This window comes from Sceloporus undulatus, chromosome 3, assembly GCF_019175285.1.
Source record: "Sceloporus undulatus isolate JIND9_A2432 ecotype Alabama chromosome 3, SceUnd_v1.1, whole genome shotgun sequence".
Classification (NCBI taxonomy): domain Eukaryota; kingdom Metazoa; phylum Chordata; class Lepidosauria; order Squamata; family Phrynosomatidae; genus Sceloporus; species Sceloporus undulatus.
The window spans coordinates 219,003,141-219,027,939 of NC_056524.1; the positions used below are offsets into that span (position 1 = coordinate 219,003,141).

Consider the following 24,799-nt stretch of genomic DNA (forward strand, 5'->3'; position numbering starts at 1 on the left):
CAGAAAGAGGGGATTCTTCAGTTCTAATGATCTCTAATGGGGTCATAAAGCAAGATACAGTCCTTGCAGGCCAACCCCTGCAATGGAATCTCATGTCTTCTCCAAACCAATGCAAATAATAGTCCCAGCAAGCAAAACTTCCAGTTATTCAAATTCCTGAGATGGTTATAGGGTGTTCAGACAAGTGAGATGAAAAGATAAATCCAAAACTAAGAAAATTGATGCATTTTTAAAAAATCAATACCGTAATCATGTTTGAGGGCCTGCTGTTTCAAACCTCTATACATCAGCACATAAAAATAAAGTATAAATAGGACTATGAAATATGAAGCTGCCACATATAGACTCAAGAGCACTGGCGCATATAGCTCCGTACTATTTATTGTGATGCAACTGACTGTCCAGGATCCCTGCATAATGGTCTTTCCACTAGACAATGATTTGAAATGGAAGTATCAGAGGTCTAATTTAAGACTTTTTGCATGAAAAGCATATGCTTTATCACCTAGGGGATCTATGATCCCTCCTAAAATTTCCTGGTATTTAGGGGAAAACAGGTTCCACAGAGAAAATAGGCCCCTGATATAAATTATTCTGACTCTTCTCCATGTGCTAGGATTAATTATGTACTGGGATTAGGTGTAAAAAGGCAAGATGAATCAACAAGTAAATAGGAGATGTCCTGAACTGGTGGACAATAATATGATCCCTTGAAAATCAGGTACATCATATTGTTCCTGGATGCTGTAACATGATCCACCTCATTGCTACAGCTGTCTCTCCCCAGGAGGCACTGCCTTCCCCATAGCATGGGGAGGAAATCCTTATGAACCTAAAGGTTAGACTGGAAAGGGTATCCAAACCACTCCCAGGGGGAGGATCTAAAATTCAAACTTCATATTTTGCATTCTCTCCAAGAACACGTGAGAAGGGAAAGAAGAGGGGAACAAATTCTTTCAACTTTAGATCTTCTCCCATCTGTTCCACCCTGCCTCTGAGAGGTCATGGTATTTTTAGGCCTAAGGCGATTTGCAGTTATGGGGTGGGCCCAGCACCAACAGCAGCTGCACAATCTAACAAGCAATCAGGCATTCCCTTCCTTACAACCCTTCCCCCCCCCATCCAAATGTACCAGAGGGAGTGTTCAGAAGTGACCCAGCGTCAACTGCAGGTTCACAGCTACCCAGCAGAGAAGAGCTGCTGGGTAGAGCTTTTGTATAGGAGCATGCAAGCCTGTTTCCCTCTTCCTCTCCACGCCACACCATCCTCCCCTGGCTGCCCTCCATTAATACGATTCAGATTATGGAAGCTTAGATTCCACTACATCTGTTGAATGCCTGATTTTTAAATCTATTTTTTTAAGCCAGAAAGAGACACTCTAGCATTCTAAGTAGGTTAAACGTTGCCACAAAAGGCAGCTGCTGCTCCCTGTTTCCCTTCAGCAGAAAGAGCACAAGCTACAGTTTTCAAATAATGGTGGGATGAGGTGGGAAAAGATAAGAAGCCTCAGATAGAAATATAGCAAACAGAGCAGAGGAGCAACAGGTGGGTGGTCTATGATGTCCTCCATCTCTCTTCCTGGTGAGAACAAGAGAGGAACAAGTGCTCCAATACCTTGTTAAGCACAGCAAATGCTACATACACAAACAAACACATACATGGTTCTATGCAAAAGATATCTATACATTCCTCACAGAGTATATCTATAGTGCACATTTATAGTGTCTTAAAAAACAACAACCAATGTTTTCTTAACCAGTTTTGACATAATAGTTTCATTTAGCACAGTATATTGTTTCTTTGCATTTTAAGAATAAAATTTTGTAAGCTTTTAATCTACACATATCCTTCATATCTGTACCTGTTTTTATGCTGTAAGGCATAAAAGGCAGGATATAAAGTAAACAAACAAATAAATAAAAATGTTGCAACTAGATGGTGTAGAACTACAAAAGGTGAGACTCATTAGGCCTTTGTAGTTTTTTTTGGCTGCAACTCTTGGCACCTTGAGCCAGTGCATCCAATAATGAAGGATATTTGGAACTGCAGTTCAGGAATACCAGGAGGGCCACATGGTTCACATTTCTGCACTACAAAGACACTGAAGGTTCAAAATGTCCATATTATTTCTGAGGAATATAAAGAATGCTGTGCACACAAAGGAAACAGAGCAGGAATTATTTCACCACTCCATGGGTTTGAGAGGCATAATGAATGTAATGCAGAATGAATACTGATGATATTGAGGCACGTTATATACAGATGACAGTTATTGAAAACAATAGTCCATTTGTATACAAGGCCAAGAGAGACCCAAGCCACTCACCTGAATCAATGCAGTAGTCCCTGGGCTCTTGCTTGATTCCCATTGGAGACTGGAATCCATGTGCCTGAGCCCCTGGAATGCCTGGCACCCCATGATCATACAGCGGGTCATGGTATTCTTGTTTGAATCCCTGAGGAGGAAGGGTGGCAGCAGGGACAATAGGCTCTGACATCTGCCTGTGGTAAATTGGACGATTGTCCCCAGAAAGCCCGGTTGGAGGATATGGGTGGCAGGGTTCAGACATCTGTCTCTGAAACCTTGGTAAAAATAAGATAAATAGAGAGTGAGAGTGCATATTAGTGCTAACCACAGTTAACAGATCCCATTATGGTCTTCCTTGAGGTTGTACTACTATACAAACCAAGTAGGCCCTGCCACAAGGAGGCTTTCAAAACTCTGTTTCAGCCCAAGAATCATATATTTAGAGAGCAGACATAACAGAAATCCATTTATATTACTAATAGCCTAATGCAGTGTGACAACATCATTCTGTTACAATGGGGCAGAACAGGGTGGTTGCCAGTTGTACTTGTGGAACGATGACCAAGGGCAAGGGGCATTCAACCTTGTCTGCCCACAAGGTGCTCACATCAGGATCACTTTGTAGCAAAACACATACTCGGTTTTGAAAATGAGTTCTAGAGCAAGTGGAGCTATAATCTAAAGAAAGAGCTGCTACAGGACAGTGATGCTGAAACACAGCATCCAATGGGCCCAAACTACAGATTTGTTCTTATAAATCTGCCATCAAGTCAGCTTCAACTGATGGCAAACCTATGAATGAGAGGCCTCCTAAACAGGCTGTACCTGCTCTTGTCTTGCAAACTCAGGTCTATGGCTTTCTTGATTCGGTCTGTCCACCTCTAAGGCAGTCTTTTTCTTTTCTTGCTGACCCAGCTTTACCAAGTAATATTTAGTGAGCATTAGGTTTCAGAGAATCATAGAATCGTAGAGTTGGAAGAGACCACAAGGGGCATCCAGTCCAACCCCCTGCCATGCAGAAAATCCAAATCAAAGCACCCCCGACAGATGGCCATCCAGCCTCTGCTTAAAGACCTCCAAAGAAGGAGACTCCACTACACTCCAAGGAAGTTTATTCCACTGTTAAACAGCCCTTACTGTCAGGAAGTTCCTCCTAATGTTGAGGTGGAATCTCTTTTCCTGCAGCTTGGATCCATTGTTCCTGGTCCTGTTCTCTGGAACAGCAGAAAACAAGCTTGTTCCCTACTCAATGTGACACCCCTTCAAATATTTAAACAGGGCTATCATATCACCTCTTAATCTTCTTCTCTCCAGGCTAAACATCCCCAGCTCCCTAAGTCGTTCCTCATAGGACATGGTTTCCAGACCCTTCACCATTTTAGCTGCCCTCCTTTGGACACGCTCCAGTTTCTCAATGTCCTTTTTGAATTGTGGTGCCCAGAACTGGACACAATATTCCAGGTGGGGCTTGACCAAAGCAGAATATAGTGGCACTATTACTTCTCTGGAATGGAATGGAAACAAAAGAATGGAATCAAAAAGCAAGGGGATTCCCTGAGCTTCATCAATCTCTTAGCCAACATCTTTATAACTGACTCCATCAACGTCTGTTTTTTAAAAAATAAGTTACACAACAAGTCTGGAAAGAGAAATATTTTCTTCTTGCCTGTGTTAATTGTCAGTGTTCTAACAAGTGTAAGGCAAATGTTAGGGGGTTTGCATACTGAGTCCTCCTTGCTTGTTTCAAATTATTACTTTTGGTGTTTGTTTGTTTTTACATTTTAAAGTGAATCGATTAAAAAATAGCACTTTTAAAATAAGCAATATTACTTGGCACTTATGAGTAACAACCAACAAATTACCCACAAAGGTTTTTTAAAAAGGTTTATAATCACTGTTAGTTCTCCCGCACCAGTAATATTTCCAAGTTTTGCTCAAGCCCCCCAATGTTTGTATTTTCACTGAAAAACAGCTGAATTGGAATACAGTGGTAGCAATGAGGGGGTGAGAGCACCAGTGTGGTGTAGCGGTTTGAGCACTGGACTACAACTCTGGAGACTAGGGTTCAATTCTCCTCTCAGACAGGAAACCCACTGGGTGACCTTGGGTGAGGCACACACTCTCAGCCCCAGAAACCTGTGATAGGTTCACCTTAGGGTCACCACAAGTTGGAAATGACTTGAAGGCACACAACAACAAGAGGGTGGAAGTGGGCTGAAATTCAGGCACCATGAGGGGGCAGTATCAAAACAAAATCCACTTATTGACCTCTGCAGAAACACCAGAGATAGTCCTTTCATGGCAACCAGGCCTTCAGCAGATCAAGAACATCCCCAGTGAGAGGAATGAGCAACTTGCTCTTTGTTGAAGAACAGGAATGCAGCACTCTGCTATGGCCACAATTCACTCTGCTGAAGCAAACAAGTGGTTACATAATTCTGAATCTATTCAGCAATCTGTGAATACCAAGTGGCTGCTAATCTGCCTACAAAGCTAGGGATTAAGCCTTTAACTCTCCATGCAGAAGGAAATATGCGTGCTTTCGGGAAAGCATTTATGCTGTATAGGACACATAGAGCATGCTCCTGGCACGAGAGCAATGGAGCTCACAGTTAGAGCTAATGTTTTAACTTAAAACGTGCTGGAGTGCCACTCCACTCTTGGGATTTCCAGTATCCTGGGGAGATAATTTGAGGGGAGTCAGAAAAGAGCAGATTACACAGCAATTGTTTTCTTTTAACAGGATTTTTGTACAAGCCAGGCTGGGGATTTTGGGAGTTGTAGTCCCCAAAGGTAAAATTTCCAAGCTCTAGTCTGGATGCTAGCCAAGCACCCTTGATTCTTGATCCGATACTGATACTCTTCAAGGGCTAATTGGACTTGAGAGAGCTAAATCCAATTATTAGTCCCAGCTAGAGTAGACCTATCAAATCAACTGTTAAATGGTAAGTAGATCCCAATTATACTTTTAATGGGTCTGCTTTATTTGGGACTAGTAATTGGATTTAGACCTACATGTGTGGGAAAGGACTAGAGAGAAGCAGGTTCATTTTCCCTAGGTACCCATTTTTTTTCCATAGGAACCAACTGGATGGACCAGACAAGTTAAGTCGTCAGAGGAATTAAATAGGGGGACAGGGTAAAGAAAAGAAAAGCTTGAACTCCTTAGCTCTTTGATTCTCATGTATGAGAGGCTATTGGCAAACAAACACCCTCTCCCTCTGCTGAATTCTGCAGCATCCCAGCACCTTGAAAGGCAAGTGCTATCAATCAATGCCTTTCCCAAGCATCAAAAAGCACTCAGGCTCCATTTGGCCCTGTAACACAATCCTCTGCAGCTGACAGGCCCAGATTACTCTACTTCCGATCCTTGTCCTTCTAACCTTTCTGAATGAAATTTTAGAGCTGTGCTGGTATGGCCTCTGCAGGAAGAGGCACTTCCAGATAGGACTGTGCAGAGTGTCCCTAGCATAGCTTTAAGGTCATTGGGAACTCATGGCCAGGTGGTGGTGTGTTTGTCTAAAAAGCAACTTTAGATACCCAGTCAACTTTAAATTGATTGGGTCACTGGGAAATATGATATAAGATTTCTATCTGGAGGTGAGCTCTTCTTTTGAAGAGTTTTAATTTATGTTCCTGTGGTGTTTCTAAACTAGTATTGATGAATAACATATTTCTCATTTCATTCTACAGAAAACAGATTAACTGTGCTGTGTGCTGAGCCCCAGCCAATGCTCCTCCCAGCTGCTTTAACTGCTCCCACGTGGGTATCGACCCAATAGTGCAAGACTTGGGAATCTTTGGCCCTCCAGACTTCAACTCCCAGAAGCTTCAAACAGCAAGGCCAATGCTAATGTATTATGGGAACTATAGTCCCAAAAGGATCCCAACTCCTGTAATACCAGCATAGCTTTGAGATACACCAAGGTACATACACAAAATCTGACTGGATTTCTCAGAAAGTCCTGCCTGCTAACTGCTGGTTAACATCAGGATGGCATCTGCAAGGCTCTGCAACCATGCAAATAGTATATGCAATACTTTGAGATGTTCCCAGCAGTATGAAGCTGAAAAATCTAAAGTGACTGAAAAGGCAGAGTGGTTTTCTCAACAATAAACAGTGAACCTGCATGGGAAACCAACTTCTGCTCTCACTGTGAAATGCCATTGCTTCAGACATCTCTTGCATGGCTTCCAGATAACTAGCAACAATCTGTAGCTAAGACTGAGGGGCTGTATAGACCGGCATCAAAGGCCAGCATGGGGGTGGAGTGGGGGTGAGACATCCACATGATGCATGCCCTGACTCTGCCCTCATGCTAGTGTCACACCGCGCGCCCCACCACATGGCGGGTGTGTCATGGTGCACCTCTGGTGCTGTGTCCAAATGATGCAGTGGCAAAGGAACACAGAAAAGCAGCGGTCCCGGCAGCCATAGCGCCCTTTCCATGGTGCAAAAAGGCTAGATTGGGGCTGCGGTGCACAGTTGCTACAGGCCCCAATCTGGCAAAGGAAGAGATGGCTTCAGGTTACCCCTTAGGGGCGGTCTGTATATCCTGTGAGTTCCCAAGAAGAGTCAGGGAATGAGAGAGGCACACAAATTGAAGAAAAGTTATGGTCGTAAGTTCCACTTCCTACAGAAACTGCATGGGGAATCTGGAATATCAAAGCAGTTACAGAATAAAAGAGGAGAATAAAAGGCCCAGAATACCAACAATCTCTAATGCATGCATGTATAGGGAGCTGTCTAGAAAATCCAGATGTATTATGAAAGATGCCTGTGTCAAGATCCAGTTTGTGTGTGGGGGGGGTGGGGGGCTTAAATTTTTGACACATTTTGTCACATCTGATACAAGGAAAGTAACACCCAATCAATCTAAAGATTAATGACAATGATAATGACAAGATCAATACAGATGCAGGATGGGGAAAAATGTGGGCAACCACAAGGGGTCTGATAGCTGTCCTATTTCTGGCTCCCCATGGGGAGCTAGCTCTGCATTTTTTTTTTTTTGTAATGTGAAGTGATCTAGAAGTTTATCCTTCTCAAAAGATAATTCATGCACTCATGTTCTACTTGTGGATTTCCCACAGGTGGAATGCTAGACTAGACAGCCCTTCCACTTGATCCAGTGTAGCTTTTCTTATGTTCCTTTTCCCCTACGACACTGAGCAGCAAGTTTTCTGTATCTGAAGATGAGAAGGAGGGAGCATTGAGAGGCCTGCCATTTTAGTGCTCCTTTTTAGAATGTACTGTTCAGAATGCTAGTGATTCCATTAAAATCATAGACAAACACACACACCAAACCCAAACCTTCAGCACATGCATTGGCAACTGTAGCTCTTCATATCTTGCTGAAATGCAACACTCATTCACCACTCTCTATCTGCTTCATCACACTAGGGGCAAACAGGATTTAAACGAGAGTTAAACAAGAGTTAAACAGGAAATGTTGGGTGATAAACACCAGACATTTCCTGTTTAACTCTCGTTTAAACCCTGTTTGCCCCCTAGTGTGATTATGGCTGATGGGAGTTGCATCTAACAGCATCTAGCAGGCCACAGTTACCCAACTCTACTTTAGCATGTATTGAGAATACACTATCCCTGTGGCAGCATGAGAAGCAGAAATCAGTTCCTTTATATATGCCACTCAGTGTTCCTGAGATACCAAGCCAAAATAAATAAATAAATAAAAAAATCAACGATGAGTCATACTTCTCAAGATGTGGATGTTTGCCTTGATTCCAAAGCAGATACATTTCACAGTTTCAAAGAATCAAAATTGCCATTTGTAAACAGCCTACGAATACAGGTAATCAAGGGAATGCATTCTTGCAATAAGTCAAACGTTTTTCTTCTTCTTCTCAGTTTCTTTCCCTACTTAAAGGTGTATGCCGAGCCTTAATATAACAAGTTTCACCAAAGTGGAGGTGTGTATGTATTAGCAAACCTGACATTGATGCTTCAATTTCACTGCAGTTGAAGTCATCTGAGTATATATACAGGTTACACAAAAGTCAGTTCTTTTTGGTGTCATTTCCCCTTTGACCTCACTGTCTAAAATTCCAAACTTCCTACCATACATACTATATATATACCAGAAATCTTGGACAACACTCCATGCATCTGACCAAGTGGGCTAAGTCTCCATGAAAACTCAGGCTATACAAATGAAATTGTTAATCTTTAAAATACCTATGAAATGCAGTATTAATCTTACCTAGAGCTTGTGTTGTTGTGTTCCTTCAAGTTGACTCCACTTTATCATGACCTAGGGTTTCCTCAGAAGAGGTCTACCATTGCCTTCCTCAAAGAGTATGATTTTCCCAAGGTGGGCAAGTCAGTGGGTTTCCATGTCTGAGTGGTAATTTGAATTGTGGTCTCCTGGAGTCCTAGTCCAACACTAAATCCACTACACCAGTGGTTGCCAAACTTTGGTCCTCCAGATGTTTTGGACTTCAGCTTGTAGAATTCCTGACTGCTGGCTAAGCAGGCTAGGGCTTCTGGGAGTTGAAGTTCAAAGCACCTAGAGGATCAAAGTATGGGAATCACTACACTACTATGCACTACACCATAGAGTAGACCCATGGAAATTAATGAAGTATGAGTTAGTTGTGGCAAACAAGCCCCCTTCATTTCATTCTAGGTAGGATTACTGTTGGATCTTGCCCTTTGCTGTTTTCATTCTACCTGAAAATGTTTCTTTCATTTTTCTCTTTACCTGTGTTCTGTTGGATACTGGTTTTCAGGCATCATCTTTGGCATCTGCATGGGTTGGTGAGGTGGCCGAGGTACAGCGAAGGTTTGCTGCCTTGGTTCCTGAAGAGCATGAGGGACAGGTGGAGGAGGGGCTCCCTGCAAAGGGCCTGCTGTGGTGGCAACATGAGTGGGAGGCTGCACAGGTGTTGCTGGAAGAGGTGGGGGAGGAAGGGGGCCGCTCTGGAGTGCAGGGGATGCTGGGGTAGTAGGTGGAGTTAATGGCTTGAACCCGGCAGGGGGCTTCCTGTCATAGGCACTGTGCAAACAAAGAAACAGAGAGGAGCACAATGTAGATCAGCCACAACAACCATGTACAGGGCTTTGACTTGCTGTTCTTGACAGCTCAGGCTTGTCTGCATTTCATGGTTGTCAAGAAGTAACAGTTAAGGTTGTTCGCAGCCCCAAGGGAATCTTTGTACTTCAGGCAAGCGACAAACAGGCTGAGTCATAGGGCTCATTTTAAAACACTTCTCTAACCATTTTCTCAGAGATTATTGTAATTTTTGATTGTTCTCTCCCCCCCCCCGCCAGCGTTTTCTTTCAAAGAATTAAATCTATTGTACCAAGGGTATGTGTGAAGAGGACTCCCTTCTCCCCATTTCTCTATTAATTAACAAGAATTTGTTGTAGTGTGAGAGGCAAACAAGTCTGCCATGTCTCTCAACATAGCATTTCTGCAGATTGTTTCAATGGTAACTTTCTACCCTATGTGAGTCTATAAAGCAGTGGGTCCCAACCTTCCTAATGCCGCAACCCTTTAATACAGTTCCTTATGTTGTGGTGACCCCCAACCATGAAATTATTTTCGTTGCTACTTCATAACTGTAATTAAAAAGGTGTTTTCCAATGGTCTTAGGTGACCCCCATGAAAGGGTCCTTCGACCCCCAAAGGGGTCCCGACCCACAGGTTGGGAACCACTGCTATAAAGAAAGTGTGTACACATGTTTATGAAGGTTCTGAGTACTTGTGTCACTAGGATGGCAAGCAAAGACAGGCATAAGTTATTTTTATGTTGGATGGTACAAACAGCTATACGTTTTCTCCTCCTCCTGACCCAATGTTTACAAATTTTCTACATGTAAGAAAGGTATTGTATGAATTGGCCAAGACACCAATAAGTGTACTTAGTAGTATTGGAGGCTTTTTAAATTCCAGTGAAATAGTGATCCTTTAGCATATTCCAATTACTGTGCACACCACAACACAAAACACTTTTGGGATTTTTAACCTGGCCGTTGTTGTTGCTGCTCTTATTATGAGCCTTCAAATAGATTCTGATTTAGGGCAACCCTATCATAGTGTTTCTTGGCAAGATCCCTTCAAACGAGGTTTGACATTTTGTGTTCCTCTTCGACTAAGAGTGTATGACTTGCTCAAGTAGGTTTCTATGGCTGAGTGGGAATTTAATCCTGCTCTCCAATAGTGCAAGTCCAACACTCAAACTATAACATCACACTCACTTTCATGGGGTATAGAGTAATGTTTACTATTACTCCTCCCACATAAACCCTTAGTTTAAACCATTAGTCAAGCCATTTGAATATAGGAAATAATTAGTGTGGTGCAGAAGGGCTTACACTGGAGTGAGAAAAGTGCTGCCCTGCCAGATATGGTTGGATTGCAATACCAATCATCCCTCACCACTGACTGTGGCGATTAAGGTTGATGGGGGCTGTATCCCAACAATGTCTGAGGCCCCACACATTTCCCATCCCTGGTATAAACAAAAACAAATCTGTGTTGGTTTTTCCCCAGACTTTCATATCCAAAACTTGTTCTTGATGCCCCCATGTTCCCACTTTGTTTCCTTGCCCCTTCTATATATGCACTGGGCTGGATGTTGTTGACCCCCAAGCTTGATCCCTACTAGGGAAACCTTCAAAGAGCAACTCCTTAGAGAAGTAATTTGACTTGGGGAATTTGACAAAGGCTACTTCATTTTGCATGGCAACAAAGATCTGAGCCACTCCACATTACAATGGTTTCAATTTTCTGCATAGCTGGGGAATACTGCTAAGCTGCGATGGAACTAAAGCAAAATCAATTCAAATATTTTTTATGATGATCCATGTTCTTGCACAGTCTACCTGCTCTGTCCATCCCACACACACTTTAGCTTAAACCAGGTAGACTCTGGTTTTTTTATTAGCACAAGTGAGACAAACAGCAACTGTTGTAAATGAGAGTCCATCTGCCACTCAATTGTGCCCAATCCAGTTTCCATGTTTCCTCCTCTTCATGCCCCCTCCCCAAATACCCAAAGACATCTTATCTGTATACTTCAAATCCCATCCTACTTACCAATAGTTGTAGAGGCACTTTTCTCCATAGTTAGCACAGAGAACCTGTTCATGGCTACAGTTTGACAGCTCAGAAGAAGGGCTGTGGAGTTCCCTCTTGATCTTTGCTGGGGGTGGTGCATGAAGTACCACTGGATTAAAAAAAGTGAAAGAAAATAAACAAACATGTAATAAATCAGTCATATCTCAGTACTATTACATACTCCTGGAAAGAGTAACCATCACATACAGACAACCAGTTGTTAATCATTGCTCCACAACTCAACACACAATGCATATTATTATTGTCATTCAGATGGTATTGCAATGCAGCTCCTATCAGCTCTAGTCAACCTAGCCAATGGTGGGGGACGATGGGAGCTGAAGCCGAACAGCATCTAGAGGACCACACATTCTGCATTCCTGTCATGGCACTATATATTGATGAACACCCATACACAGCTCTTTCATTTTAGCTTCTTGACTTCACAGGTTACTGTTTTTTGTTTTTTTTAAGAAAAACACATATCTAAGTTTCAACCTGTGATAATGTGTCAGTGCTATGGAGGCTTTGTGAATGGTATTAAGTATGCTTGGATGCAACAGACATTCAGTAGATGCAGTGAGAGATCAGCTGGTTACAGCCACAATATTGAGGAAGGAGGGGAGAGATGGGAAAGGCTAAAAATGTGAAAGTGTCCTGGTGACTATCTCAAAGCAGTCATTTGCAAGATTGACACTACATCTAAATACATGTTTTGATCAAACTAGTGTGAAGCAAACAGAAGCGGGCTGAGAAGGTCAGACTATACCCATGGAGGAATTTAGCATTTACTTTGGGATCAAAATAATAGACAGAGCTGTGCATCCTGGATAGGAATGCAAGACAGCAACAAAGTTCAAATCATCTCACTCTTCCTGCAGTATTTCCAGTTTCAGTTTAAAGCATATGGTAAGGTACACTATGCTGAAGTGCTGTACAAACAGGATGAGTCTAGAACAGAGTTGATGAACCTCAGGCCCTGGAGCTGAATTTGGCCCTCTGGGAGTGAGACAGCCAGGGATCTTCCCCATAGCATCACTATTTGGTTGTTTCTCCAGAGTCTGTGACCCTTCTCCTCCCTTGTTGAAATGTCTCTTCTAAAGTTTAGTTACTAGCAGAAAAAAGTTTTAAACTACAATATCCTGGTATTTGTGGTCCTACTTTTTCCCCTTGGCCCTGCCCTCCAATGGAATTCTGCCCTGGAGAACTTCTCTGAAATTGAATGTGGTCTCCGGATAGTCTCTCCATGTTGGGGAAAAGAGGTTTCTCATTTTTATTATGGAACAAACTTGGCCACAGCTATCTATAGTAGGAGAAGACTAGTAACAGTTGACAGGAGTTCTATAGGATACTGTTTTAAAAACATACACCCTGCAGTTGAAATATAGGGCAATTACTGTACAAACACTGAATAAAAAGGGAAGGATACTGTAAAAGTCCCACCAGTGGTATTACCTTTCCGTGGTGAGTACTGCACTGAGGGAGGCATGATAAACCTCCTTCATCAATAATGAAACAAGATATAGGTCTCTTACAGACTGCCAAAATAAAGCTGTTTCGGGTCTCTTTGGAGGTATGCTGTTTAAATGATGCATGCATCCTAAGAATCCAGAAGCTGCACCAAAGCTGCACTCCAGTGCTTAGGAATGGAATGTGGCTTTGGCACGACCTCTGGACCCATGCATCATTTAAATACCATACCTCAAAAGAGACCCGAAGCAGCTTTATTTTGGCAGAATATGAGACTCTCAGGTCAGATGGCACTCAGGACAACTATGAGTAGAGCTGTGGCTAATGGCACAATTGGGCTGAAGCTGAAACGATGTTCAGCTGTTGACATGCTCAGAAGCAAAAGGAAAGTTCAAAGCTGCACAACACATATTATAGAAATATGGAATATGAAAAGCCTGAATCAAATGCTAGACATACTAAAACAATAAGTGGAACATATAAAGATGGCAATACTTGAGGTGAGTGAGCTAAAGTGGATATTTTAAGTCAGATAATTAAACATGGTTTTGCTCAGAAAATGAAAATCTAAGAAGAAATGGGGTGACCTTTATAGTAAGGAGAGATGTAGCAAAAACAGTTGAAGGATATAATTCAAAGTCTGACCAAATAATATCAACAACACTTCAGGGAAAATCTGTCAATGGATGACAGTTGAAACTGTAAGTAGTTAAGGACAGATGAGAAGCAAATATGAAAAATGGGGGGGGGGAAATAGAGTCAGAACCCTGAATACAACCATTCAATGACTTGTGTACATGGACAAGGAGAACTACTGTAATAATCAATGAGAAACTGGAGATGACAACAAAAAAGGAAGAACAAGAGACCTCTTTCACATCATCTGAGAAGTCAAAGGGAAATTCAAACCAAGAGTGGATACACTCTACGATCAACAAGGGAACACATTACATGATCAAGTACAAATTGGAAAACAATAGAAACAATACACTTAACAATTATATAATAGAGATGAAAGAACAGTAGATTATTTCAAGGAAGAACCATTTGAAGATGAACCAACAATTTTAGAAAATGAAGTGGAAGGTGCACTCAGAGCACTTCAGGGGCTGGCCTGAAGACGGAGGCTCCTCCCTCCCTAACTGTCATCGTTCGGCCTCTGAGGGAGAGAGAAGGCTGGCCCAGTACCATCAGGGGCTAGCCTGAAGAAAGAGGCCCCTCCCTCCCTAACTGTCCGCCCGCCTGTTTTCCACCTGGGCAGGAACGGCCCAGAGAGACTCTTCCTTGCTGCCGGAGCGGCGTTTCTCCAGGGGGAGGGGCCGGTGAGAGCGGCCTCCATAAAGCCGGCTTGCCTGGGCAGGAGCGGCCCAGAGGACTCTGTTTTTCATTTTGTTTTGTAAACCGCCGTGATCATAGGAACGGCGGTATATAAATAAAATTTCAATCAATCAATTTCACTTGGGAGAATAAATCACCAGAAACAGAAAGCAAACCAAGAGAGCTGCTTCAATCAACAGAGGCAGAATATACTGTATATACTCATGTATCAATCTAGAAATTTAGGTTAAAAAATTGATCCCAAAAACCTGAGTCGACATATCCATGGGTCAATGTAAGTAATGTATTTAACGATGTGTGTGCGCACGCGCACACACTCTCACACACAAACAATCTATCTATGTATGTATTAGGTAAAAGGCAAGAGTTGAATCTGCCCTGGAAGCACTGACCCCCTTCTACTCCCTCAGCCATCAAGCCTTTAGTATATGCACAAATAGTTATGTCTGCTGGAATTTTGTAAGTTTTTTTTGTATTGTTTTCCTTTACTTTGTCCTTTACCTCCTTCATTACATGTGCCTAAGTTTTACCCTTGACTTATCCACAGGTCATATCAAAATCCATAATTTTGGCCCCAACACTTGCCCTCGACTTATATATGAAATCAACTTATAATCGAGTATATGTGGTAACTAAAATCTGTCAAAAAATATGGAATACAAAAGAATGGCCCACAGATTGGAAATGCTCAATATACATTCGAATCCTCAAGAAAGTGGGCCTCAGGACCAGTGCATTAATTTCCCATGCAAGCAAAGTGATGCTCAAAGACAAGTATTTTACCATATATTTTTACCAGTGAGGAATGCCAGCTGTCCAACTTCAGAGAAGGAAAAAGCATTAGGGATGTTGCAAACAAATGTTGGGTAATTGAGTGCATCAAAGAATGTCAAAGGAAAATCAGCCTGTGCTTTACAGATTATAGGAAAGTCTTTGGTTGACACAAACTATGGAACACTCTTAAAGAAATGGATGTGCCATAAATTTTATTGTTCTAATGCATAGGACAAGAGGCTACCGTTGGGACAGACTATGGAGAAACAGAATGGTTTCTAATTGACAAAGGCTGCATTTTATCACCAGATAAGTTTAACTTGTATGCTAAAGATATCATAGGGGTGAAACAGCCAGCCAGGAAGGAGTGGCCATACAGCCATGATTGGACCAGGACTGGGGCGACCACATGACCTGGTCCCAAAGTGGGCTCCTACCGCAGCTCTCAAACCACACCATTAGAAGTCTGTTTAAACCGGCTCCTTTTTGCTCTGGTCTAAAGGATATGAGTGCAGCATCAGAGCAGCTTTGGGGGTGTGCATTGTATAAACGCCACACACTCAAAGTGACCTGAAGCCGCTTCATTTGGCCCCTTCGTGTTATGGACCATACATACAGTAGCATTAGATTTGGAGGAAGGAACATCAACAATTTAATGAATGCAGATGACACTGTACTACTATCCAAAATAGCACACATGGAACAATTACTGAAAAAAAGTCAAGGAAGTACAGTGGTACCCCGGGATACGAAATACCCAGGTTACGAAATTTCCGGGATACGAAAAAATCCCATAGGAAATAATTGTTCCGGGTTACGAATGTTTTTTCGGGTTACGAAAAAATTTTTTGGTGCTTTTCGGCGCTTTTTCGCACGAAACGCGGCTTTTCCCCATTAGCGCCTATGGGGTTTCGGCTTGCGAAGGCTTTTCGGGTTACGAAAGCGGCGGCGGAACGAATTAATTTCGTAACCCGAGGGAGCACTGTAAGTGCAAAGTCAGGTTTACACTTGAACATTAAGAAAAGAAAAATAATGACCACAGAGAATTAACATCACTTTAAAGTAAGTGATTAAGACAATGAAATAATTAGATCTGATCCTAACCAACAAGGATGACTTGGTTAATGGGGTGCAAGTTGTGGGATCATTAGGTAGAAGTGACCATGTTCTCCTGGAGTTTGTTATACATTGGAAAGGAGATGACAGGCATAGTCAGACACGCATTCTAGACTTTAGGGGAGCGGATTTCAGTAAACTTAGAGAATTGTTGAGGGTGGTCCCGTGGTCAGAATACTAAAAGATAAGGGAGTTCAGGACGGATGGGACTTTCTCAAAAGGGAGATACTGAAGGCACAATTTCAAACAGTTCCAGTGAGAAAGAAAAACGGGAGGTGTCTCAAGAAACCAGGATGGATGACTAAGGAACTTTTAACTGAGCTAAGTTTTAAATGGAACATGTATAAGAAATGGAAAAAGGGGGAAATCACAAAAAAGGAATTCAAAGAAATAGCAGGCATGTGTAGGGGTAAAGTCAGAAAAGCTAAAGCGCAGAATGAACTCAGGCTTGCTAGAGAGGTGAAGAACAATAAAAGGGGCTTTTTTTGGATATGTCTGCAGCAAAAGGAAGAAGGCAATGGTAGGGCCACTGCAGGGAGAAGATGGAAAAATGCTAACAAAAGACAGAGAAAAGGCAGAATTACTCAACACCTTCTTTGCCTCAGTCTTCTCAGAAAAGGAAAAGGGTGCTCAACCTGAGGATAATGGAGCAGAGGACAGAATAGGGGAATTTCAGCACATAATAAGTAAAGAGATAGTACAGGAATATCTGGTTAATTTAAATGAATTTAAATCTCCAGGACCAGATGAACTACATCCAAGGGTATTAAAAGAATTGGCAAATGTAATATCGGAGCCATTGGCAATAATCTTTGAAAACTCCTGGAGAACAGGAGAAGTGCCAGCAGACTGGAGGAGGGCAAACGTTGTCCCCATCTTCAAAAAGGGGAAAAAGGAGGATCCCAACAATTATGATCCACTTACTCTGACATCAATACCAGGAAAGATTTTAGAGCATATCATTAAACAGAGAGTCTGTGAACATCTAAAAGGCAATGCCATAATCACAAAAAGTCAACATGGATTTCAGAGAAAGAAGTCATACCAGACAAATCTGATATCTTTCTTTGATAAAATTATCAGCTTGGTAGATGAAAGGAATGCTGTGGATATAGTATATCTTGATTTCAGTAAGGCCTTTGACAAAGTTCTCCATGACATTCTTGCAAACAAGCTTGTAAAATGTGGACTAGACAAGTTAAACTGTTACATGGATTTGTAATTGGTTGACTGGCCGCACCCAAAGGATGCTCAACAATAGCTCCTTTTCATCCTGGAGAGAAGTGACCAGTGGGGTCCCACAGGGCTCTGTGCTGGGCCCAGTACTGTTCAACATCTTTATCAATGACTTGGATGACAGAATTGGGAGCATACTTATCAAATTTGCAGATAACACCAAATTAGGAGGAATAGCTAATACCCCTGAGGATAGGATCAAAATTCAAAATGACCTGAATAGATTTGAAAGCTGGGCCAAAGCTAACAAAATGAAATTCAACACAGAGAAATGTAAGGTATTGCACTTAGGGCAGAAAAATAAAATGCACAGGTATAGAATGGTGGACACCTGGCTGAACGAGACTACATGTGAAAGGGATCTAGGAGTCCAAGTAGACCACAAATTGAACATGAGTCAACAGTGTGATGTGGCAGCCAAAAAGGCCAATGCAATTTTAGGCTGCATCAGTAAAAGTATAGTGTCTATATCAGGAGAAGTAATAGGGCCACTGTACTCTGTTTTGGTCAGGCCCCACCTGGAATATTGTGTCCAGTTCTGGGCACTACAATTAAAAAAGGACATTGAGAAACTGGAGCGTGTCCAAAGGAGGGCAACTAAAATGGTGAAGGGTCTGGAAACCATGCCCTATGAGGAACGACTTAGGGAGCTTGGAGAAGAGAAGGTTAAGAGGTGATATGATAGCCCTGTTTAAATATATGAAGGGATGTCATATTGAGGAGGGAGCAAGCTTGTTTTCTGCTGCTCCAGATAACAGGACCCAGAGCAATGGATGCAAGCTGCAGGAAAAGAGATTCCACCTCAACATTAGGAGGAACTTCCTGACAATAAGGGCTGTTCGACAGTGGAACACACTCCCTCGGAGTGTGGTGGGGTCTCCTTCTTTGGAGGTCTTTAAGCTGAGGCTGGATGGCTGTCAGGGATGCTTTGATTGAGAGTTCCTGCATGGTAGGGGGTTGGACTGGATGGCCCTTGTGGTCTCTTCCAACTCTACGATTCTATGAATTCAAGATTTTTCAGACCTTGGCTCCGTCATCAATCAGAATAGAGACTGCAGTCAAGAAATCAGAAGACTAGGACTTGAAAGAGCAGCTATGAAGGGAGTAAAGATCTTGAAGTGTAAATATATATATAACAGCTTTTGATGACAGGGTGACTTGGTTGGAGATCTCTCATTTACGGGGTTGCCATAGTGGACTTGATGGCAGCTAACAACACAGTAATTGTATCAGTGCATTCCAGTACTCATTTATCACACCATCTCCTTTTCTCTCCCCCACTCACAACACACAGAGCCATTCTGAATACAACACAAGTCCTTGGCCTTTTGAATTTCACTTTAAGCCAATGCAATAAATAAAATGCTGTAAAAATGTAAAGGGACCAACCAATTTGGACAAATCCTTGTCCTGACTTGCTATGGTGGTGGTGGCAGTGAACTAAGAATGCAACTGGAACATTCAATCTTGCTATCCTGGCATTCCAATGTCCCTTTGAAGAGAACTTATTTTCCACAGCACTGTAATATCAATACAAGACTCGGCAATAGCAGCCTTCTTTTGAAGGTACAAATGCTACAGCTATGTCCATGTCAGGTTAAAAAATACAAAGCAGAGAATGACCTTGTTTGAAGCCCCCCCCCCCCTGCCTCAATGAGGGTCATGGCAAATTTCCGCTTAACTGATTCTAAAAATACACAATGCTGAATCCAACAAATGCCTGCATTTGTTCACTGGCTAAATTGGTCTTCTCATCCTGACTCTTCTTAAAAGTAGTGCATTCTTGCCCCCTTTAGCAGAGGCATCACCATGTAGATAGTATTATGAGCACTCTGCATTTTTATATAGAACAGTACAAACCCATGACAAAATTGCCTGAATGTGGTTTCTGCACAGGAAGCTTTTAATCAACAGACGCTAAAAACACACTGAAATGTGTGGCTATTAGAGATCAGAGAATATTAAATGTAATTTCTTATTACTGTTTATTGATTCTTGCTATTAGGATGACTGTTTGATTTAAGGTAAGCCATCATTGTGTGGAATATATGAGACTCAAGCTAGCAGTGTGTGGAACATCTCAGCAAGATTTTGTGCCTTCAGTGTAGTTTAACTCGATTTCAATCCATGTGGCTGACTTTAAGAATATATTCCTACTCTCCAGGGAAAATACTTACAAGACCCTTAAAGTCTGCAGCAAGAACCATTTCCCTGTAAGGGATATATACTCTCCTATCATCTGGGTATAGTGGTTTGAGTGCTGGACTACGACACTGAAGATCAAGGTTCTATTTCCTGCTTAGCCATGGAAGTGGCCACTGGGTCAGCTTGGGCAAATCACACACTCTCAGCCCCTACCAAAACCTGTGATAGGTTCACTTTAGGGTCACCATAAGTTGGAAATGACTCAAAGTCACACAACAACAACAACAACAACAACAACAACAACAACAACAACAAAGCAACCAGAAATCCTATGCTAGTAATGTATAAAGGCATCCCTTGTCTAGTAAGCACCTAGTCATAAGCAGGAATGTACTTGCATGGTCCGATCTGGGCAGTATGGAATATATATAGGGTATACAGGATATTATTTTTATGCGGATCTTGGCCTTTACATGCTTTTTATTTCTCTTCCAGGCTGAACACATTCAGACTCCCATGAAGGAATAAACTTCCATGAAGGAATATAATATGTGAATCATGAATAATAGAAACAATCTGAAGCTATGTCTGCTACATCGCTTTATGAAGGCACTTCAGTTTCAGAAAGATATGTTACCTTTCCTAATTGCCATGTTATACATTAAGCTGCACATCCAGTGAGGCTTGGGAATGCATTTGCCATGTATTACCACATAAAGGGACCTCAATATTTTGCATCAAAATTGTATTACAATCATAGATGATCAGGGACCCTTAGATCAGTATGGGAGATGTGTGGCTTTGGACCACATGAGGCCTCAAGGCCATTCTGTGGCCCACTCCCCCATATTTTTGCTGAATCTTTTGGGAGGTCAAAAAGGAATTTAGTTATTTATTTGCACTACAAGTTACAAAGGTACAAACTTTGCACAAATTCTGATGGAGGTTGTCAGTCTAAATGGACACCATCTTTTTATTCTCCTATTTGAGGAACCTGTCCTTTATGCTCTTCTTATTCCGTCATGCCACAAGACAAGAAAAACAGATTTAGTCTGGTATTTGGGTGGACATATTCTGAATAAGCACAAGCCTAATTTTTCTTCACAAGGGAATATGTAATCCCTCAAATTTATTCTACAGGAGAGTCTATGTAGCACAGGAAGCTACATTATACTGAGTCAGACCACTGGTCTATCTAGCTCAGTACTGTCTACACCAGGGGTGGAATTAGTGTGGCCCATATAAAGCTTTTAAAATGAAGCTAGAAATAATTTTCTGGTCATAAGACATTGCAAGACCATTGGTGCTCCTAGCACAGCACTATCAAATCTGAGTGGCAGCAGCCCTCCAGGCAGGATTCTTTCCTTGCTGTAGCTGAGGTTCCCTGGAATTTCCTGGTGGTTTCCCATCCAAGTATGAACCTGATCTGACTTTGCTTGCTTCTGAAAACCAGATGAGACTGTATGGGTTCAGAGTAGTATAGGAAACTTCCATTGAAAACCAAAAAAATGTAGCCCATGGTGATACAGGGGTGGTGGGAAGTGGAACAGGGATACCCACATGGCCATTCATGCCTGGTCTGCAGTAACTAGTAGTAGTTCTTCAAGATTTCTGACACGCATCTCTCCAGACATACCTGGAGATGCTGAACACTGAACATGGGACGTTTTTCATGAGCATGAGCCCTTATTTGGGTTTTGTGTGGTCATCCAGCAAACAGTAAACCAGTTTAGTCTGGAAGATAGCTGATCCTCCAAAGAATGAAAGTGATACAGAAGCAATCAAGCAGGCATTGGACTCATAACCTGTTCTCAGACTGCAGGCATCAAAGCGAGCTCATTCACTCTGCACAGTTTGAAAGCACAGTTTAGATTACAGCTGCAAAGAGCAAACAGTATTTAGAATAGTGGGGGCTGTTTAATGGATCCAGGCCCTCTTAAATGCTGAACTAAACACACACAAAGGCTGAAGGTTGCTACTGGCCCTGATGCCACAGCCTCAAGTTCTTCTACTATATATAATTTTTAAACCATCTAATATATGCTTAACCTAATTAATTTCTAAAAGAAGACATTCTAGGAAAAGGCAAGTGCGTCAGAGTTCTGTACCTAAATAGTGATTGAACAGAACAGCTTGGCTTAGTCGAAGAGGAGTATTATCTCCACAAAGGCTAAGTACACTGCTGTTGCACCATGAGAGGATCGCTTGGGTCTGACAGCTTCTAGCCTTCACTACCAATTAGCAGTTTCCTGCATTCTATGTGCAGTCAAGCCTCCTAGAGATTGGGAAACAATTCCTTTTGGGCAGTTCGATACATCCCAAGATGCAGTGCCAAATCAAGACTCCTTCTTATGCTGTTTTGTATCAGTGGGAAGCATTGCAGATCGAGGTGTGCCTTTGGGATCTAGGAAGATGGCATGGGAGTGTTTGGATTTTGTTCGGCTAGAGGGCAGAGGCAACAGGGATACTTGATCGGTTTAAAGACGTCAGGATGCAATGCATTTGATCAAAATCTGCTTTAAAAACAACAGAGCTTGGACAAGTGACTTTGCGGGGGATTACAGTTCCCATAGTCTCCCAGCCAGCATGAGTGCACAACTAGGCTGACTGGAGGATTTGAGGTTTTCCATCTAACCCCCCGCCAATCACTGAAAATCATGGTAACAACACTATATTTCCCTATGTAATTTCTTTTGGACTGATGTTTGGCATGTCAAGTGTTAATATCCCTCTCTAGAAATTGCCCTCTGTCCTCTCCCACTCAGCCCCCACTTCTTATTAGGCCTGCCCTTGCTGAACAGCAAACAGCAGGAAACTCACTTTGGAGGTGTTCCAGCTGTCAGTCAGAGAGGCATGTTTCTTTCCAACAGTCCCTGTGTTGTTTGAACGGGTTGTTTTTCTGCCAGCAGCACAATGGGGCTTAGTTATTCATTGAAGAAGGGGGAGGAAGGGGAAAAAAGCCTGTAAGCAGGCACCGCCCTCCATTCACAACCAATTTGGAATACTCCATCCATTCACAAAAACACAAAACCAAACAAAAAAATACCCTCTTTCTCTCCCCCGCAGCTGAGCGCTACCAATCAGAAAAAGGGAAATGACACTTAAGATCATAACAGAGACCAGCTGTCCTGCACAGAGGAGCTTGTGCTGTGGGCAACGTTTATGTAAGGAATTCAAACGCTGCAGGAACGGCCTGCAAAACTAGGAGGGAGCCAGCCGCTCTACAGAGTTCACTGCAGACCCAAAGATTGTGCAACCTTGCTTGTGGCGAGGTCCGGAAATGCCCTTTGGCAGTGGGGTTGCTGGAAGGGGGGAGGGAGAATTTATTTTAAAAATTAACTTATTTTCATCAAAACAATGGCTACCTGCCAATGGACAGAAAAATGGGAACACTCCTCACGCCTTTGTGCTTAGGCTCTATCTACAGCTGCACGAGAAGGATTCAGAGGCTCCCACTACCCCAGCGTAGCTGAACAAGACTTGTTTGAGGGCTAGGAGCTTCAGCGTAATGTGGTAAGCAAGTTGTCCAAGGCAGTAGCCAGGCATCAAGAGGGTTCCGGGGGAGTCAAGAGATACTCTGGAACCTACACGGAACTTCGAAAGTTACACCTTTGTATCAAAGAAAACATAGGAACCTTAGAGCAGTAGTTCCCAAACCCAAATCCCTAGATGCTGGACTACTCTAATTCTTACCACCCCAACCACTGTTGGCTGTGAATGATGGATGTTATAATTCAACAATATTTGGGGTCTAAAGTGGGAAAATGCTGCCCTGTGACGCCTTTCCCTTCCAACTTTAAGAAGGGGCTGCTCCTGAGAAGCACTGGAAGGTACAAACAGTCTGCTGAAGTCCCATGAAACCTCTGCAAATTGTGCAGGCTGCCAATTAGCTTCTGTGCACAATTCAGTTTTTTCATTTTAACCATGAGAGCTCACCTCAGCCTATGTCAAGGCTACTAAAGAGTGCACACTTCTCCCTTCACTTGTCCTCCCACCATTTCTAGCCCCAGATGAACAAGATGAAAAGGCCATCCACCCTAGCCATTGGCCATGTTGTTGTGTTGGGAATAATGGGATTTGGCATCCAAATGATCAGGAGAACATCAGGTATGGAAGGTAAGAATGGCTAAACAATTATTTTTTCTCCTCGTACACCTTTCAAACAAATGAAAAATCTAATCCATTACCGGCAAGGGCAATCTCTGGAGCCCTACTAACTCATTACTTGCAAACAGTAGAAAAGTGCTTTCTGGAGGATGCTGCCTGAGGAATATAATCCATTGATGCCAGCACCCAGAGGAAGAGCTCAGTGCCTCGAAGGCATTTATTTGTGTGTGTTTGTGTGCATGTGTCAGAGAAAGTGTACATTCTTATAGCCTCACTATAATTAGAAGCAGGAAAAAGCCAGCCAACCATATGTGCCCTGGCATGCTGAGGCAGGCAGGTAGTCAGGAATGTGGCACTCCTTGGGACAGGAAGTGTCAAGGGCTGTGGCCTTGCTTACCTGTGCCACGGCAGCCAAGCAAGACAATTGGGCTGAAATAGCACTGAGAAAGCAGTGCTGCAAAATGGCAGCATTTTGTACCATTGTGGTTCTGCCTCATATCTGTCCTGGGTTAGTTTGGGCCATTTTTGCACCATCGAGATACATAGCAATACAAGATATAAGATGATAAAAAGAGGTCTGGGGAAGGGGAATGGGGCCCCCAATGTTTTAAATGGAAACTCTCCTAGTACCCAACCTTTTGCTCTGCTTATGCAGCAGATGGGATTCGTTAGCCAAACCATCTGTAGAGCCAAAGTCCTGCCCACCCAGTTGTGTAGAAGCTAGATATACCATGAGTTTGATGGAGGCCTCCTCCAACTAAACCACTGACGTAACCAAGGACCCCTTTCTTCCGTTAAATACAATGAATGGTGTGCACCGCTGCGCCCAAGCCCCATTATAATGGTGGCACTTAGTCTGGACCTCCCCCCTTCCCAAAATCCTGGCTATGTCCCTGACTAAACAATTATCATTATCCTTCCTATCACCCCAGGTCTACTTGTGCAAATAGTACAAGCCAGACGATACAATCAGCACAAACATGTGATGCAGCACAACCAGGAACCCTGGTGGCGCAGTGGTTAAATGCCTGTACTGCAGCCATTCACTCAAAACCACAAGGTTGCGAGTTCAAGACCAGCAAAAAGGCCCAAGCTCGACTCAGGCTTGCATCCTTCCGAGGTCGCTAAAATGAGTACCCAGACTGTTGGGGGCAAATTAGCTTACTTGCTGTTCACCGCTATGATCTTTGGAATAGCAGTACGTATATAAATAAAACAA

General features: G+C 42.6%; 1 protein-coding gene across 6 annotated transcripts in view; it reads right to left on the reverse strand.

Annotated features, from left to right (window-relative positions):
- Window positions 1-24,799, reverse strand: part of ETV5 (ETS variant transcription factor 5) — a 60,000-nt gene that overhangs the window by 20,719 nt on the left and 14,482 nt on the right. For all 6 annotated transcript variants that reach the window (XM_042458005.1, XM_042458009.1, XM_042458008.1 and 3 more), the window contains 3 exons: window positions 11,374-11,503; window positions 9,034-9,327; window positions 2,327-2,583 (listed from right to left, as the gene is read on the reverse strand). In XM_042458005.1, coding sequence (XP_042313939.1) covers window positions 2,327-2,583; window positions 9,034-9,327; window positions 11,374-11,503 — 681 coding nt within the window. The remainder of the gene's footprint in view (window positions 1-2,326; window positions 2,584-9,033; window positions 9,328-11,373; window positions 11,504-24,799) is intronic.